This window comes from Aptenodytes forsteri, unplaced genomic scaffold, assembly GCF_000699145.1.
Source record: "Aptenodytes forsteri isolate BGI_AS27 unplaced genomic scaffold, ASM69914v1 Scaffold75, whole genome shotgun sequence".
In the NCBI taxonomy this organism is placed as follows: domain Eukaryota; kingdom Metazoa; phylum Chordata; class Aves; order Sphenisciformes; family Spheniscidae; genus Aptenodytes; species Aptenodytes forsteri.
In genome coordinates, this window is record NW_008794171.1 from 1,893,498 (window position 1) to 1,910,054 (window position 16,557).

At 43.4% G+C, this 16,557-nt stretch overlaps 1 protein-coding gene across 1 annotated transcript in view; it reads right to left on the reverse strand.

The window, feature by feature from the left end:
- Positions 1–16,557, reverse strand: part of HEPHL1 (hephaestin like 1) — a 35,431-nt gene extending 18,874 nt beyond the window's left edge. Inside the window, exons 1-7 of the mRNA XM_009282199.2 lie at positions 16,388–16,557; positions 6,887–7,131; positions 5,704–5,916; positions 3,703–3,882; positions 2,439–2,693; positions 1,233–1,401; positions 371–510 (exon numbers count right to left, since the gene is read on the reverse strand). Of these exons, the coding sequence (XP_009280474.2) occupies positions 371–510; positions 1,233–1,401; positions 2,439–2,693; positions 3,703–3,882; positions 5,704–5,916; positions 6,887–7,131; positions 16,388–16,557 (1,372 nt within the window). The remainder of the gene's footprint in view (positions 1–370; positions 511–1,232; positions 1,402–2,438; positions 2,694–3,702; positions 3,883–5,703; positions 5,917–6,886; positions 7,132–16,387) is intronic.

Genomic DNA, 16,557 nt, shown 5'->3' on the forward strand with positions numbered 1-16,557 from the left:
CTGTCAACCAGCACCCCCAGGTCCTTTTTCGCCAGGCAGCTTTCCAGCCACTCTTCCCCAAGCCTGTAGCGCTGCATGGGGTTGTTGTGGCCCAAGTGCAGGACCCAGCACTTGGCCTTGTTGAACCTCATACAGTTGGCCTCGGCCCATCGATCCAGCCTGTCCAGGTCCCTCTGCAGAGCCTTCCTACTACCCTTGAGATCAACACTCCCACCCAACTTGGTGTCGTCGTAGAACTACCATCTGACATATTTCCATCTAAACAAGAAAGGGCTGACTGGCAGCTGCATGCACGAAATTCCCCTCTGGATCCAAGTGGATCTGCATTCAAACCCGATGTAATGACAGGAGGGGAAAATATTCACTGTACCAAGTATTCCCAGGTGCTTCATGTCCTCTGACAAAATCTTCTTCTTACTGAACGTTGCGTCAGTATATTCCACATAGCGAACTTTCCAGTATTGCCCTCCTATTCTGTCAGTCCCTTGTGTGAAATATATTGCAGATTCACTGTGGAATTAACAAAATGGACTGGTTAAATAATTGGAGGTTCAGGCAGAACCATTCATTTTGGATAAAGTTATTACTCCAGACACAGAAGAAACGACCCCCCAAGTTACTAGTTTGCATACACTTTTCTAGCAGACAAAGGGAGATAGTACTGGTCTGAACTGCAGTTATAAATTAGTTAACAAATGGGCATTCATTGTGCATTAGACTTTCATGTGTTTAACCCCAATTCACTTAGGGAGACATCTATGTCAGCTTACCTCTAACTACCTTGGGGCAAGACCTGTGCCACTACCTGTTCACAATGTGTCTCTAATCCTTGTTAGCTTTCCTGGGAGATACTGTAATACAATTCATCTTCATCAGTAACAACAGGGGGGGAAATCTATTATTATGGCACCTCTGAGATACACCGATTGTAAGTGTGAAAGCTGCCTGAGGAATCTTGATGTAGGGTCATTAACTTTGTTGAACTTTGCACACCTCACCAGGGCTCACTTTCTCCATGGACTTAATGGAGCAAGATAAGTGCTTCCAGAAGGCAACTCCGAGCATCGCAGTTACAAATCTAACTTCCCAACAAGGTTGTTTAAATACATTCCTCCCTGCCCCTTCCAATTAAAATTAATAACAGTGCAGGACCTAGCCCTGGTGAATCACTGGGGAAGTCTCACCCAGACTCCTGAAATTAAAGCACAACAGGAGAGGACAAGAAAGCTTACCTGCCAGTGGCATTTAAACCCTGCCCAGTGAATTTATCATAACCGTCAGGTCCATAATTCCAGAGCACTTCTTCAGCAGCGATATAATATCTTCTCTTATGACTGAGTGGTGAAGGCCGAGACAGGTTTTTCTGGCAGATCTGAACATCATATAGTGCTTCCATGCCACCTGGGAGGAGAAAGAGTCTGGAGACAGTCCTTGGCCAGCTGTGGAGTCAGCAGTCTCATGGATACAAACGCACATTCAAAACCCGCTAGGAGCTACATGGATTGGAAACAATTACTAGGGTAAATTTCTATTTATAAAGACTTCCTCTGCCTACACTGGGCCAGATGCTAGCACCCTTCTCTTGCAAGGTGGTACTTCATGCCACAGGTGAAACCCACTGACATCAATGACACTCTTTAGTGGGCTTATTTACTCAATTCCTTAATCTGGGAAAGGATGGTAGAATGATTTGGGGGGTCAGTGTGCCTCCTGAAGTGTGCAAAATGGCATCATGTCCCCTTGACTTTCATTGAAATAGAGGCTGGTTATTACCACACTGAAGATATTTGTTGCTTGCCACAATCAAGTCTGTTCTGCCTGATGCAAATCCCACTGAAATCAATGTGCAAGTTCTTAAAAGTAAAAATTCTCCCAACTCATCTCTGATATGATAATTATACATTGCCTGCTGTCATGAGACCTAGTTTATGATACATGCTTTCAAGCTCTCGCACCACACAAATATCACATCACAATCAAATTCCTTCACGTAAAGGTTTCTGAAAACACTGTCAATTTTTGTCTGATTTCTGTAAAGTAAAAAGCTATGAAGTGTTCAGCTGGCATGATTTTTCTTTATGTGTAAGTACTTATCTACAACAAAAAGTGATGTTGAAGGCTGCTCTCATTGCTCATCAAAATCTCCAGTTTACATAGAAAGTGTGATGTCAGCGCTGGGTCTAGCAGGCCTTCCTCATATGAATTACACAGCTAAGTCATTCATACTAGCTGAAGATTTGGCCCAACATGTATAATTTCCACTGGTGACTAAACTCATATTCATGATGTTTATCTGGTGAAATAGTTCCAAAGTGTTCAGTCAGTCACAAAAAAAGTGTCAAATCCTGCTTCCCCTGGAAACGTCTCTCAGTTTTCTTTTCCAAGCGTAATAGAGGCTGAAAATTCTGAAAGGATCAGGGAGATCTATAGCGTCGTACCTCGTAAGTGCTCATTAACCTGGCACGTTATCAGCCACCTCCCAGGGTTCCCAGGAGTCATGTCCGCTGTGATGAATGTTGCTGGGAACAGACCAATGACATCTGCCCTCTGGTCTCTGTTAGTGAACGTGTGGCCGTAGAAATACGCAGCGTGGATATCTATCTCGCTTCCCATACCAAACAAGTGCCAGGACATGGAAGTGTCAGCACACATCTCCAAGCCGGGGAGATTGCCATAAATATAACCGTTAATAGCTAAAAACAAAAGTATGAGACTTTATGAGAGGTGAAAGAGAAGTGCCAAGTGCCTCTGACCCATTTCTAAGGATGATCTTTTCCTGGCCCAGAAAAGAAGCTGTCTGAATGTCTACACTGAATAAGGCCCTCACAGGCTCCTTGATGAAGAATAATATTTTTGAACAGCCAGCTTACAGCTCTGGATGATCAAATGGCCCAAATTCTCTGGTTGGGTCTGTGAAAAACTTCCTGGGTGGTATGAAGATATTGCAAAGGCCAAGTCACCACCAAGAAGGCCTGATAATGAGGTTAACTTGTTCCGCAGCTATTTAGCATGTCTGAAACCTATTCCCTCTTATTCTGAGTCATAAATATACCATTATATGCCAGGCTTAAGCAATTTAGATTTAAAAATTATAATATCAGTCAAATCAGTCTAGTCAGTGCTCTCTTCCTCAGCTTCCACACCTGACAATGTATCAGGACACTAGGAGAATGAGACTTGTATTTTGCAAAATATTTTAGCTCCTAGGCTCCATGAAATAATCAAAATACAGAGAAATATCTGGATTTAACTTCTTACACCAGATCTCCAAATGGCATAAAGTACTATTGGCCAATGGATCTCTGAAGGGCAGGAGTGGTTGTACCAGCCAGCCCACCATCCACAAGGCCCTTTGAGAAATACTGGACTCTTCCAATACACACATCTCAAAGTGCTTTGCAGCCTCCTTTTCACTTTTCACAGCTGGTCAAACAGTCACCAAATGGCTTAAATCTGTTGCCTAAGATAAAATGCTAAACAAGTGGCAGAGCTGGCTATGAAAGTCAAATCTCCTTTCTGCAAACCAGAGTGTTGTGCTGTATTTAGGGAGAGGCTTTTTATCAACACAGCACTTCAACATCCTGACCCATTTCATGCTGACAAAGATAAAGGAGAGATATCACAAGGGACAGAACGTCCTACTGAAATGAAAAGAGCCTGGTCACTGCTGTAGGTCACCATTTGCTCAAAAGTCCTACTCACCATGCATTCGGTTGCTGGTCTGGAAACCTTCATCCTCTTTGTCAACTGTAGCTGGTTCTAAGCAGAAGGTGTTTATATTCTCATCAAGGTACCAGCTGAAGTTTTCATCTACAATGCTAAACATCAGGGCAAAAGCGTTAGCAGCACCAGTCCCTTCTATTGAGGTCTCATCTGCAGTTCCTAAATTGCAAACGAAAAGGAAAGTGCTAAAAAAAGCCTTGAAGGGGATTGAATTTAAAAGTGACAATAACTTTGGAGCACTCGAGGAAATACGGTGGTCTGCCTGTGATCTATAGGGCAGGATGAATCTCAGCTAATTTTGCTCTTCTAAGACATCTTGACATACCCACCCCCCAGCCTTTGAACAGATGAGTGCCTCCAGAAGGCAGTTCATCTCATCTAAGTCAAGCTGATATTTCAGGATGTCTTTGATTTGACATAAGCACAAGTAGCTGCCAATATCTGTGGTCCCACTTTCCCCATCTTTGGCCCACTGCACTCAACCCTGCCCTTTGGTCAGTGTTAGCATCTATGTGCCTATGCAGTGAGACAGGTCAAGAGCCTGATCCAGCCAGAAACCAGCAACTTTTTTGCCAAGAATTAAGGAGAGGCAAGTGGTAGCCTGCATTGCTGTTGCATTGAGGTGACTGGTGAACCATACCCTCAGAATGGCCGTCTGAATGTGGCTCACTCTCCACAGACTAATGAGGAAACCTCTACAATTATCTACGACTAGATACTTAAATTTAAAAAGGCTGAAGGCAGGATGGATATAATCTATTCAGGCTAAGTTCAGCATCATTATCTGAGTGACCATTTAGGGAACAACCTGAGTCTATAGGAGTGGCAATATAGAGTAGTCTATTATTAACTGTTGGCAGGTTTAGACTTCATCTAATTGTCTGGTCTACTTCTGAACCTGTGAAAACTTTTGCTTCTCCTGTATCCTATGGGAGGGAGCCCCAGAGCCTTGCTGTCGGTCTTGTAAGGAGCCACCCACCACTGTTAGACAGAGGACTACAGCAGTAGCATCATGCAGGTATCCACCTTGATGAATTCAAGACCAAACATGCGGATAACCTGGCCTTTCAGGCTAGGATTGTTTTGAATGTGCTCTCTCCTAACTTCATGTATTATCCCATAGTTATCAGCTCACTTTCACATATTCAGGCAGTTCTGCAGATTTCAAAGGCTTCCCAGGAGAAAAAAAGTCTGAGACATTTTAATTGTGTGAGTTAAGCTGGAGACCAGGCCTGTCCTTTCCACGTTGAAGTCTTTCTCTTCTTCATGTATAAAACCTGCTTCACTTATATGTTCTGTATATAAAATCAGGGCTGGTTTTGTACTGCGGGAAGTACTGGGAAGAAGTGGCAGAGTTGCACGTGTCTTAGGGGGAGAGGGGGTGATGGCTCAGCTGATAGAAGGGAGAGGGCTGGTACATGGTCCCTGATGGCTCCAGTACAAAATTAGCAGACTATAAAGTACACGGGACAGGCTATCACCTCAGCTGCTCAGCGCACATTCCCATATGGTTGTGATATACAACTTGTGAGCAAAAATAAATATATAATCCATATGGGGAAAACGGACAAAGAACATTGGGGTTTCAAATACGTAAATGGCAGTGCTGAAGTCACCCACCCAGCCCTAATTTCATTTCCTGGGCAATGAGACCTTTGCTCATCCCGAAATGATCCCAGTTTGGGAACATTTGGTTTTGGTCTTGGCCACAACCGGCTGGCCACAGAGCATGCTGCAGTCCCTCCACCAGCCGAGGCAAATCTCTCATGAAGCCAAAGGGGAGCAGGAAGGGGGTTGTCCCAGAGCTACAATACCTACCCTGGGGTGCTCCTGGAATGGCCCAGCTATTCCTTGCCCCTTTTTATGGGCTATGTAGGGATAGATTCTAGACCATCATGTTTATACCTGTAAGCAAAAATGACTGTTAAGATGCCAAGCTTGGCAGAGGGGCTTGCTTTATCAGTGTTTCTAGCTCAGTACCTTTTTTACAAACCAGCAGTGGCCCAATTAAACCCGTTGCAATATCTCTTGGTGTGTCAATGTGAGAATGGTAAATCCAAGTCAAGCAGTTTGAGTCTGCCAAAGTTGGGGAATAATCTTTCCTTACTGGCCATGTGTACGTGTAATTTCCACCAGGAACAACAAAGTCGTCCTCTTTGCTTTTACCACCAGTTCCATCAGGGTAAAGTGCTCCTAATACATTAAAAGGAAGAAGAAAGCTTTTAGCCCACCCTTAACTGTTTTCCTTAAATAAATATGTAATTTCTTCTATTTTATCACAGATTTATAAAATAATAACAGTACTCACAAACACAGAATCACTGAGAAATTGTGAAAAAATTCAGAAGTTCTGGTAAAACCATCAAAAAAATGTTGAGAGTTAAAATCCATTATTTATCAGTAGATAAAGCTTTAAAAATGCATTAACAGGCTCAAATTTTTCCTTGGCTCTTTACTCTCATCAGTCATCTACACATTTTGTCAGCTAACATTGTGTATCTTCTCACAGAAAACTGATGAGAGTAATGAATATAGGTAAATCCATACAGTCCTCTAACCAAAATACACATACAGGTTTGGGATTTTGAAAATTAAATCATGGCTGGGGGGGTGGGATATAGAGGAGAAAAATTATTTATAAAAACTCCATCAAGTCATCTACACATTTTGTCAGCTAACATTGTGTATCTTCTCACAGAAAACTGATGAGAGTAATGAATATAGGTAAATCCATACAGTCCTCTAACCAAAATACACATACAGGTTTGGGATTTTGAAAATTAAATCATGGCTGGTATAGCCCTATAGAGAGGAAAAAATTTACTTACAAGAACTCCATCCATTCAAACAGGCTAGAAGTAGAAGGAAGGAGGGAAGATGCTTCGGTGACATAATTCAGGAAAATAATTCAGGAAAAAAGACCCACCTAACCTGTTTCAGTACTGGATTTATCCCAGGTGTCGAAGGTTTGTGGCAAAAAGTTTTAAGAGACGAAGCTGTTCCTGTTTTTAGTCATCAGCTGCAATTACTGATGAGTTTATGAGAGGGTGATCTAAAGTCCTCTGATGTCAATGGCCAGAACAATAAATACTTGGACAAGTTTTTAGCTGTGACATTAGCTACTCCAGGGGAAAAGGAGAGGAAAAGGCAAACCAGCTTTTACCTTCAGAGTCCTTGTCATAGAAGACCCCGTGCGGATGCACAGAGTATGGGCGGGAAGCAAAGTTTTTTAGATGGACGATAAAGACATCCTCTTCTTCTGCCTTCAGGACTGGCCCAAGGAACCCCAGCCAGGCTGCTTTGGGAATCTCCTGGGAGTAAGTGTCATCTGTGAATTGCCTAAAAATAGCCTTTTTGTACACACGTCCTATCCGGTTGGCTCCTCTTGTCGCATACACGCTTGCAAATCTAGTGTTGGGAAGGGAAAATAATTTAGAGACAAAAAAACTCCTTTAAGAGTTGATCAAATAAATGGTGCTTGCAGGGCAGATAAATAGTTCCCTGGGACATATGACATAGCTGGTGGAATAAAAGCTGAGGAGTAAACCTGGACAGTGCTAGCAGTGTCCAAGCCCTCTTCTGTACAATAACAGTCATCCTACTCGCAGGTCCGGTCTTTAGCACAGTTACTGCAAGTCTCCACTTGAGGACCAGACACTCAGGCCTTTCTGTACAGTTTTAGCAGCTTCTCCCTCTTTTGAAGGTTTGAAACCTCACATCTGAAAGCATGACGGTTCAGAAGGAAAAAAAAAACAAATTAAGTTTTTTCAAAAGCCAATAAGAGCGATTCTAATCAACTAGTTTGACACATCATTTCTACATTCCAGAGTCTATGTTTATAGCAACTTCAAGTGATGAAGAACCCACCATATGGTCAGTGGTTGACATACTATAGCTATTAAATACCTGTTCCCTTCGAATCCTGAATTGCATTCGTAGTCTAATATCATCTAGCTCCACACTCCAACCACTGGTTCCCATCAAGCCCTCTCTTAGATCAAAGAAGCCACATACCATCAAGAGCTTCTTTTCTATGCAGGCACTTGCATAAGTTTTAATTAATTGACTAAATTGCCTCCTACCCTTCTTCTGGACAAACGAAGTACACTGACATTCTTCATGCCACAAACCTTTCCCGAAGCTCTTTTCTGAAAGCCTTACAATATTTCTCTCTCTCTTTTGAAGTCTGAACAGAAGAACTTCACACAATAGGCAAATAATATTCCAGCTAAAGCCAGAGGTGCTCCCAGTCAATATTTCTTACACAAATGGGAATTAGTTTTGCCCTTTTAACTATAACATCATAGTGGCAACCCATGTTCATCCCATCTGTTATGATATAAAATCTTTTTTTACTTCTCTCCAGGTTACAGCTGACAAGTGTGATACACATTCTTCATCCCTAAATATCCCACACAAAGAGAGTAGAAATGAACCCCTTTGCTATACAACCAGGAGTGGACTGTATGACCGATTTCACCATAGTTGACTGTTCCATGAGTTTTTGCATCCACTGAAGATTGTTTGAACTTTCATGCTTCCTAACAAACTCATAAAAAAGCAGAGCTAAATTTTCCTGAAGTATCACTGGCAGAAATATAGCAATTTCATATTTATAGTGAGTTTTTGTGACTGGCCAGTTCACCTACTTGAACCCAGTTTGTTTAGGTGCTTTTGTGCAGTGCCAGCAACCTAAGTGTTGGATGTCACATGAGTTGAAAGGTATGATTTGCTATAATTTCTTCACCATAAGACCCACTACTCCCCCTTTTCAAGCCATCTCTGCTTGACACCATAACTCACAACATCCCCCATCTGTGGTCATTACACCTCCGTGGCCACTGTCTAAACCAGATCCCTGAAGTGATCCGGATATAAAAGCCTCCAAAAAGAACGCTTTTTCATTTGAAAAACGTGCTTTATAACAAGCCAAGATCTATTTTGGCACAAATGAAAATGTTGCCAATGATACTGCTGTGGCAGAAACAGTTGGCTAGGATGGAGGGGAAGGGACAGAAGCTTCTTAGTCTGCTTCTTCACAGAATAACGTATGTCAGATAAATACACCCCAAAAGCATGGTTAAGGAACGAGTTGCCAAGAAGTCTGGCAACTCCTGGCACAGCAAGACCTGGCAAGTCACACCACGCTCACCGAGGAGAAGATACCTTCCACTGCCCGGGGCTAAGAGCTGCTACAAGAGCCCTTACCACAGAGTAGTACATGGTGTCAGTAGCAGTGCAGTGTAAATGCACATGCTTCCTTACCTCATGGCAAGGTATTCATGTGGCTATGCCCTAATTCAAATTATAAATTGATTTTTAAAATGGTTTATAAGAAATTTTCTCTAGAAAAAAAATCAAATAGATTTTTTTTCAGAAAGTACTTATTTTCAGGAGATATTTTTCAGCAGATTTTTTTTCATTTGCATCAGCCGTCAAATATTTTAAATGAGGTACTGCAGTGGCACCGTGCTTTCCGGTGGTGACAGTGCCCTTATGCCCTTGGCTTTCTGGCCAGACCACATTGCACACTCTCCCATAACTTCACACCCCTGGGATACACTGTCTCTCTTGCAGAAGGAGAACTGTACCCCAGAAAAATGCACTTCTTGATCAGGCTTTGTCAAATGCTTGACATGAGCCTAACTCCTTTAAATGCATAGATCAGGGATCCCAAAATCCAGTTAGGTATTGAGGTTCAAGAAATCATCTTGAGAAAACCCTGCAGGTTTAGGCACCAGAGACTTCCTCAGTGCCTAAAGCCATGCTGTAGCATCTCTGTTGGCTAAGTCTGTGCCTGTCTCCTACTTAAAGCTATCTAGGAGTCAGGAAAAGAAGTCTTTTTTAGTGCTAGCTTTCTGAAAAGAGGCCCATTCAAATTCTCCACCTGTTCAGAGCTGCAGAGCCCACTGTCAGTGCAATGGGTATCAGCTGCAGCCAGTCACAATGTAGGTGATGCTCTTCTATGCAGGGCATCAAGCAATGCAAGAGTCATGGAGCCAGAAAGGGATCACAGCATGAAAGGAGCAACCTGGCCTCTTGGCCCTGGTTAATTATGGGTTTTGTTTAATCATTGTCCAAAAGAAAACAACCAATCAACTCTGGGAGACAAATCCTACATGCCACTGATGCCCTTGCTGTTGCGTTACAGACTCAGGCTCTTTCATAGCTTCTTTTCCTTCTAGATCCACACTCTCCAAAGGGCAGAATAATTTCCTACCCAAAATGCCCTGATGTTTGGGAGTTTCTTGGAGTGCAGACACTTCAGCCTCACTCCTCCTTCTGTCTGAGAGGGGTAGAGCCCAGTTCTTCCACCTATACAGAGACATGTATTTTCAGCACATTCTCTTGGTTGCCCTCAGTACCCGAGAACAGAGCACACTGGTTGTTGTGAGTCCCACTCTAGGTGTCCACGCTGCCCCATTTCATCCAGGAGGACTTTTGGGTGCCCACCTCAGCTGGTAGCTCTGTGCCTCTTTACAAGTGTTGCTGTGCTGCACATTACAGTGCTTAAAGTCCTTTGCAGAAAGACTACCCACACTGGAGCTAATGGCACCAGCCGTAGGAAGCTCATAGAAAGGATGCATGGTTGTGAGTGGCTTCTCCTCTGCCTCCCAAGTGCCTGGATCATGGGCATGTGGCCACACTGTGGGGCTGGTACCTCTGCCCAGTGCCACAGTGCACCCAGTGGATGTGTCAGAGGGAGCTGGCACAGGCTCAGTGCCACGGCCCCTGCTGCTCCATCAGTGGGACACAGAGGTTTCCCCCCTGTCCCTCTTCTTTCTTTCAGTGAGAGCTTCTTCTCAGTGCTCCATGAAGTCACTTCTGCCAGTGCCATTCGTACCAGCGCTTCTCCCACCCCGCAGTTCCTTACCACCCATGTCCAGAATCCCTTGGAGATTTTCTCGGCTTCAGGATAGTGTCTACTGACCTTTTATCTCTTGTCTTTGACAACAGTTCTCAAACACCATTCCCTGTCTTCTTTTGATGGTGTCTGCTTCCTTGGGAAACATTTCACATTTTCAGTCACTGAGTTAAACATCCCCTTCAACTGCATCTCCTGTTTCATTCTTTCCCACCTTCTGACTTTCCAATATGTTATTGCAGCAGTGGCTTCTCCAAATGCTGTAATGGTTAAACACATCCAATTCTCTGAATCTGCCTTTGCCTCTTCCTCTTTCAGTGGTCGCAATGTGCCTATTCTACTGGGCACCCCCTGCCAAAATGCCTCCTATCTGTCATTCCTCTCTTGTCACAAGAAAACAAACCTCTCCCCTGCTTCTTCATGCTCCCCTGCTCACTTCAAACTGCTTCATCCTCCCAGTGGCTTTGTGATACCGCTTCCTGAACCTCTTCCATCTTTCTGATCTTGTGCAGATGTAAAAGTTGCTCTTCTAAATCTTGACTATCTCCCTGCAACTCAGTTGTCAGGCTGCACTTCATGTGCAGAAAGTTGTGATGATCAGCCAGTACCACTCCTTATAGGAAAGGGGAATACTCCATTCTCTGGAGCTGTACCCATGCAAGCTTCCTAAATTCCCTCCTTCATATCCTCCAGTCAGGCCAGTCTTGAGGTTATATGTAGAGGTAAGCAGGCTTGTGAATCAGGGCATAAAAAATCTTCTTCAGACTAAGAAAACCTGTGCCTGATTTCATTTTGCCTTGACCACTCTCAGCAGTTCTTAAGCTCCAAGAAAAGTTGGCAATGCACACGAGTGGGACAGGGAGTTATCAATAGGGATTAACTCTAATTCCTTAAAATAAGTATTAACATAATTACAGAAATCCATCTCCCTGCAATGATGAGCACTATGACTCTTCCAAATGATAGAAAGAGTAAAACAAGGGTGTCATGTAGATTCTACTTCAAATCAAGACTAGACATGCAGATAATCTGCCATCTCAGGGTAGGACCACGAGTTAGGGTAGGACCACGAGTTAAGTGTAATTTCTACACCTATTTCTTTTATCACACAGAAAAAGTATTTTGCCAACATTTTTACCATGTTTATGTTACCTTTGATCTTAAGAAACAGAGCTACAACCTAACAGAGGATATTTTTTTCAAGAGGTGCTTACATGGGTACTATGTTACAGCGTGCAGTAAGAAATGGAGAGAGCTACATGTTGTGCATGGCCAAACAAACAGCTCCTCAGTAGACTGGAGCCAGATCCCTCGCTGACACAATTTCGAAGCCTGCTGAGTTTGTTTGCCGCTGTAATCCACGCTGAAAAATCAGTACTTCAAATAACTACCAGATGTGGAGTCCCAGATTTTCTCCTGCGGTTAACATGCCCAATAGCCACTGTATGCTCCTGGGTGCAACGGTAGGCAAATGCAAACTTTCTTTTATAACCATTGTTCCACTAAAGTCCCATAGATTTTACACTGATAACCATTTAAACAACTATCTTTATGGGTTTGTTCCCTAAAATCTGTTGGTGGTGAAACCTTCCTTACTCTCTACCCTCTTCACATACTCTATGGCTGGGTTTATAACAGGGTTTTTTTCCTCAGAGTTCCCTATTTTTGCTGTGGCTGGAGTAAGCCAGGACAGTGCCCACGGCTCCAGGCTGCCCCATCATTTTAGCCCCTGGGTCATGTAATCTGTTCAGGGTAACCCTCCGCCAAACCATGAGTCTTGTGCTAAGGCCAATGCAACGTCTGTGCTAGAGGGATGGCCAGCGGAGGGGGACCAGTGGTGCCAACTCACATTTGTAGATGGTGCCCTGACCACAAAGCATCAAACAACAAAGTTGTGTGTCCTCAAAAGAGAGAGACACAATGTCCTCAAAGGATGTTTTAGGCCTTTTCTGACCCACACAAGCCACAGAAAAGGTCAATCAAACCCGTAAAATCTTAGACGAAGCTCTGAGGTGTCGCTAGTTAAGTGTGGCTGTAATGGTTTCTCTCCTAGAATAAACTTCTGCTTCCCCTGAAGTCAATAACAAAACTCTTCTCAGGCTTCCTTAGAGCCAGGATTTCACCTTGAATACCCTTTTGATGTTGACCCTTCCCACAACGATCATCTCCGCTGATGCAATTGGGTCAGTTGGCCGCATGACGACTCAGCCATTAGTTTAGCATCTGTGACGACAGTTTCACTGTCATTTATCTGGGTGGGATCTCCTCATAGGCAAATTGCACAAACTGTGTTTGATGCTGTGGTAACAAAAAACACCCGTTAGTGTTGGTGGGTGCAAGACTTGGCCCAGATAAATGTAGGATTGGTGGCCTAAAGAGAAGGGATGAGCTGTTACATCAGGCAAAACTTAATAACATCTACCACCAGCAGAGCAAGATTTAAGTGTCCATCATATAAACTAGTACCAAATTAATTTAAAGGGGTTATCAACCAAACTCTAATCCTGAGGGCTGAGCCACAGTAGGGAGGGAAAGACTGATATATGTCAAGCCACAACACCTAGGTGTATTTTTCTCTTGAAAGTCTGTTGCCTATGTGACCACTAAAGGGAACAGGCAATGTCTGAGCTCACCCTCCTACTGCAGCATATTCATGCCCTAACCCACAAAATCTCACTGGGATCTGCAGCACGTCCAGCAGCACTGACAGCACCTTGCACCCTGTGTGTCCAGTCCACCATGGTTTAATGATGTCAACTCTTTCACCAGTTAAATCAGGTGGGAGGGGATGCTGAACATCTTCCCAGCTCACCTATATTCAGTGGCCATAATTTGGATCTGTGATTTCCAAAGTCCTGCGTGCTTCAGAAAATGTCAGCTTAATTTTCAAAGGAAGAACCGAGAGTGAAATGCCTTGGTTTCATTCATAACGCTCCAAATTATGAGAATTAGTGGAACAGCTCGAGGCTTCAAGTAGACAAGACAAATGGCAGAGGCAAATAGCCTCATTACTTTCTTTACATAAGAAGCACTGATGCACAGCAAGATACTTGCTCTGTGCAAGCAGCAGGCTGGCCCTTGAGCACTGCAGCAACACAAGGCGTAATAAAAATTAGCATCCAAGCAGAATAGTTATATTAACACAGGGCTACATTTGGGTTAATCAGCTCTGATGAGAGGCAGCCATTTCAGCTCACACCCAGGGAGGTGCTGATGCAGCTCTATGGCTCCTGGCTCGGGAGGCAGCTCACTCAGCACCAGAACAGCGGGAACTGAGCAGTGTAGCGATGCCTGGTGCCAGAACCAGCTCACCTGATTTCCAGGCCCATGCCTCAGCTACTGAAGTCTCCTTTCTCCTCTTTACTGTTAAAAACTGAAGGCTGAGAAAGGTATTATTGACTTTGGCACAACAACATTGAAAATCATCTCTTAAATCTCACTATCTGATCCAGGTAATGTAACACTTCCCATTACACACTTGCTAATTCAGCATTTTTATTAAGTAGTGAAGAATAAGTGGTTTTGATTATATCTCTGTGGGCTAGCTGGAATCAAAGCGAGCATTCCTTTATGTGTATGCACTGACTCTTTTAAAGATAATCAGTTTGTCTGCAACCTCTTTATCTTCACTTCCCTATCAATAAAACTGGGATAGTGCCCCATCAGATGGGTGCTGTGAGGATGCATCACAAGGTGAGAAGTGCTAGGCTCAGCGAGCCCGAGTGTTGCTGCTTGCAGAACACAGCTGGCTCAAAATGCATTCCTGTCTCTACCTAGGAACTGATCCTTAAACTTTATTTATGGAACTATGTTTTTTATAATATCTGTAGGGACCAATTGATTAGCTGAAAAGTAACCCATTAGTATACTGCTTTAAATTTACATTAGAAGTTATCCTAAAGAGTTAAATAGTCAAAATAAGCTATTACTGGTTCACTATTTAGTCCACATGCTTATGCAGACACGCTATTATTCCAGAATACAGCACTTTATTGTGGCTCAATTCAATACAGTTTGGAAATGGAGTAAACTAGTTGCAGGAATTGCTTTATTATTCTGCAGTAGAAGTCTTCATGTAGGGAGCTCATTACAGACGGCTCCCCGGCTTTGAATATATAGTCTACCTTAAAATCCAAATTACATTTCCCTTGTCGGTAAACCCTTTGGAATTAACATTCTGTAATTATTACATTACAGTGATGACTGAAGACATAAGCTATCATCCCGCCCTGTCGTGCCATGTAAAAGGCATCACATTTATGTCACAGACTTTAAAGTAAATGTGCCACTTGATGTTCACAGAACACAAAGTGCAGACAGCCTTAAAAGTACAATTTACAGAACAGATTCCAAGTCTCTCTGTGGTATCTGGGGTGGATTTATAGGTACCTGCCCTTCCTTTAAAGCTGAGCTATTTTTAGTGAGAGGTCTTCAAGGTTAGGGAGCGGAGGAAGTTATCCTCTGCTAAAAAGAATAGGGAAGTGAGAAATTCAAGTGTTTAACACAACTGAAGAATAACCTTTCCAGCAAAGCCTGTTTTCATGGGCTGGGAACAAACTATTACCCTGAATTTTACCTATAAAGGTAACACCTATTAACTTGGATGTTCTTTGGGACCTCCAGTTTTTAAGAGCATAAGTGTAAGTTTGTGTTGAAAAATAAAACTCTTTCTTGCCTCCTGTTTGTGGCAAAATAATTTCCTTATGAAATCCAACTGAGAGTGATTCTGAAATTACCAGCCACTAGAGAAAAGTCTGGCATTGCTTGGGATTTCCTGAAAAATCAGAAAGGACATTTCAATTTCTAACTCCCGGGACACAGCATCCAGCTCCCAGTGTGCCTCCAGACCTGGTATGGACACCAGGACCTCCTCACTCGCTTACAGCTCCCACCCCAACCCCAAGCCTAGACTCAGAGGAAGGACCCCCAAACTATCTCTAGGGTGTCAAAGATATCAGTGAAATCTTAAAAATACTCCCACACGTGTTTGAAGCCCACGCCGTAGAGAGGCACCAAGGGTCTGTGCCATACCCATCCAATGTCCAGGCCAGCTCTCCCGGTGTGGGAGGGACACGCAGCCAACCCCAGCAGTGTGGGCATGAGAATGGATGCCTGTTTTCCTCTGGCCAAGGCACAATTCATCACAGTGTTTACCTACGCACTCCAGTTTCAGCACGGGTGATCACCAGGAGTTCAGCGTGACCATTCGCCGTTGTATATTTAAGCACTTACCTAAAAAGATTTCCTAAATGGAGGTCTCCACAGTTGCACACATTGCAGGGATATATGGACCATCTAATTGTATCTCATTCGTAGGTACTATACACATCTGAATTCTACAATGTCATACCAAGCCCCCCAACTTTTATCATCTCACAGGGAGAAAACTTACAATCTTTTGCCAATTAAATAGACTTCTATGTCTTACAGCAAAGAGCTGTGCTTGATTATAGCAAAGTTGCAGTTTGCCTTTGGACAAGTCCCAGAAATACCTGCATCTCCATGAAACACACACAGGGGATTTTGAAGCCACTACCTGACACTTTTTTGAGAAATATCAGTTCCTTAACGTCACCTTCAAACACACACTATCACCTTGCTTAATCAACCACAATGGAAGAGAAATTAACCAAAGTCTGCTCGTGCCTTGAAGCTGAAATCCTGCCTATGACAACATCATTGGAAGAAAAACAAGAAAAAAGCCATCTTAAGACATTTACAGCAACATTAACCACTTTAGTCAATTTTCTTTGGAGCTGTGAATACATCTCAAATTTATCAGAGACCCCAGTGACTTACTTGTCCTCTAAGAGGTTTTGTCCCGTGATCAGATTTTTCCCAGATGGTGCATAGTCCCAGTTCTCTTCCACAATCCCGAGGTAATAGGTTCTGGTCTTTGCTTCCACCACTGCAAACAGCCAGAGGAACCCAACAGCGCGAAGGTAGCCACCACGCTGCGCGGGAGGCAT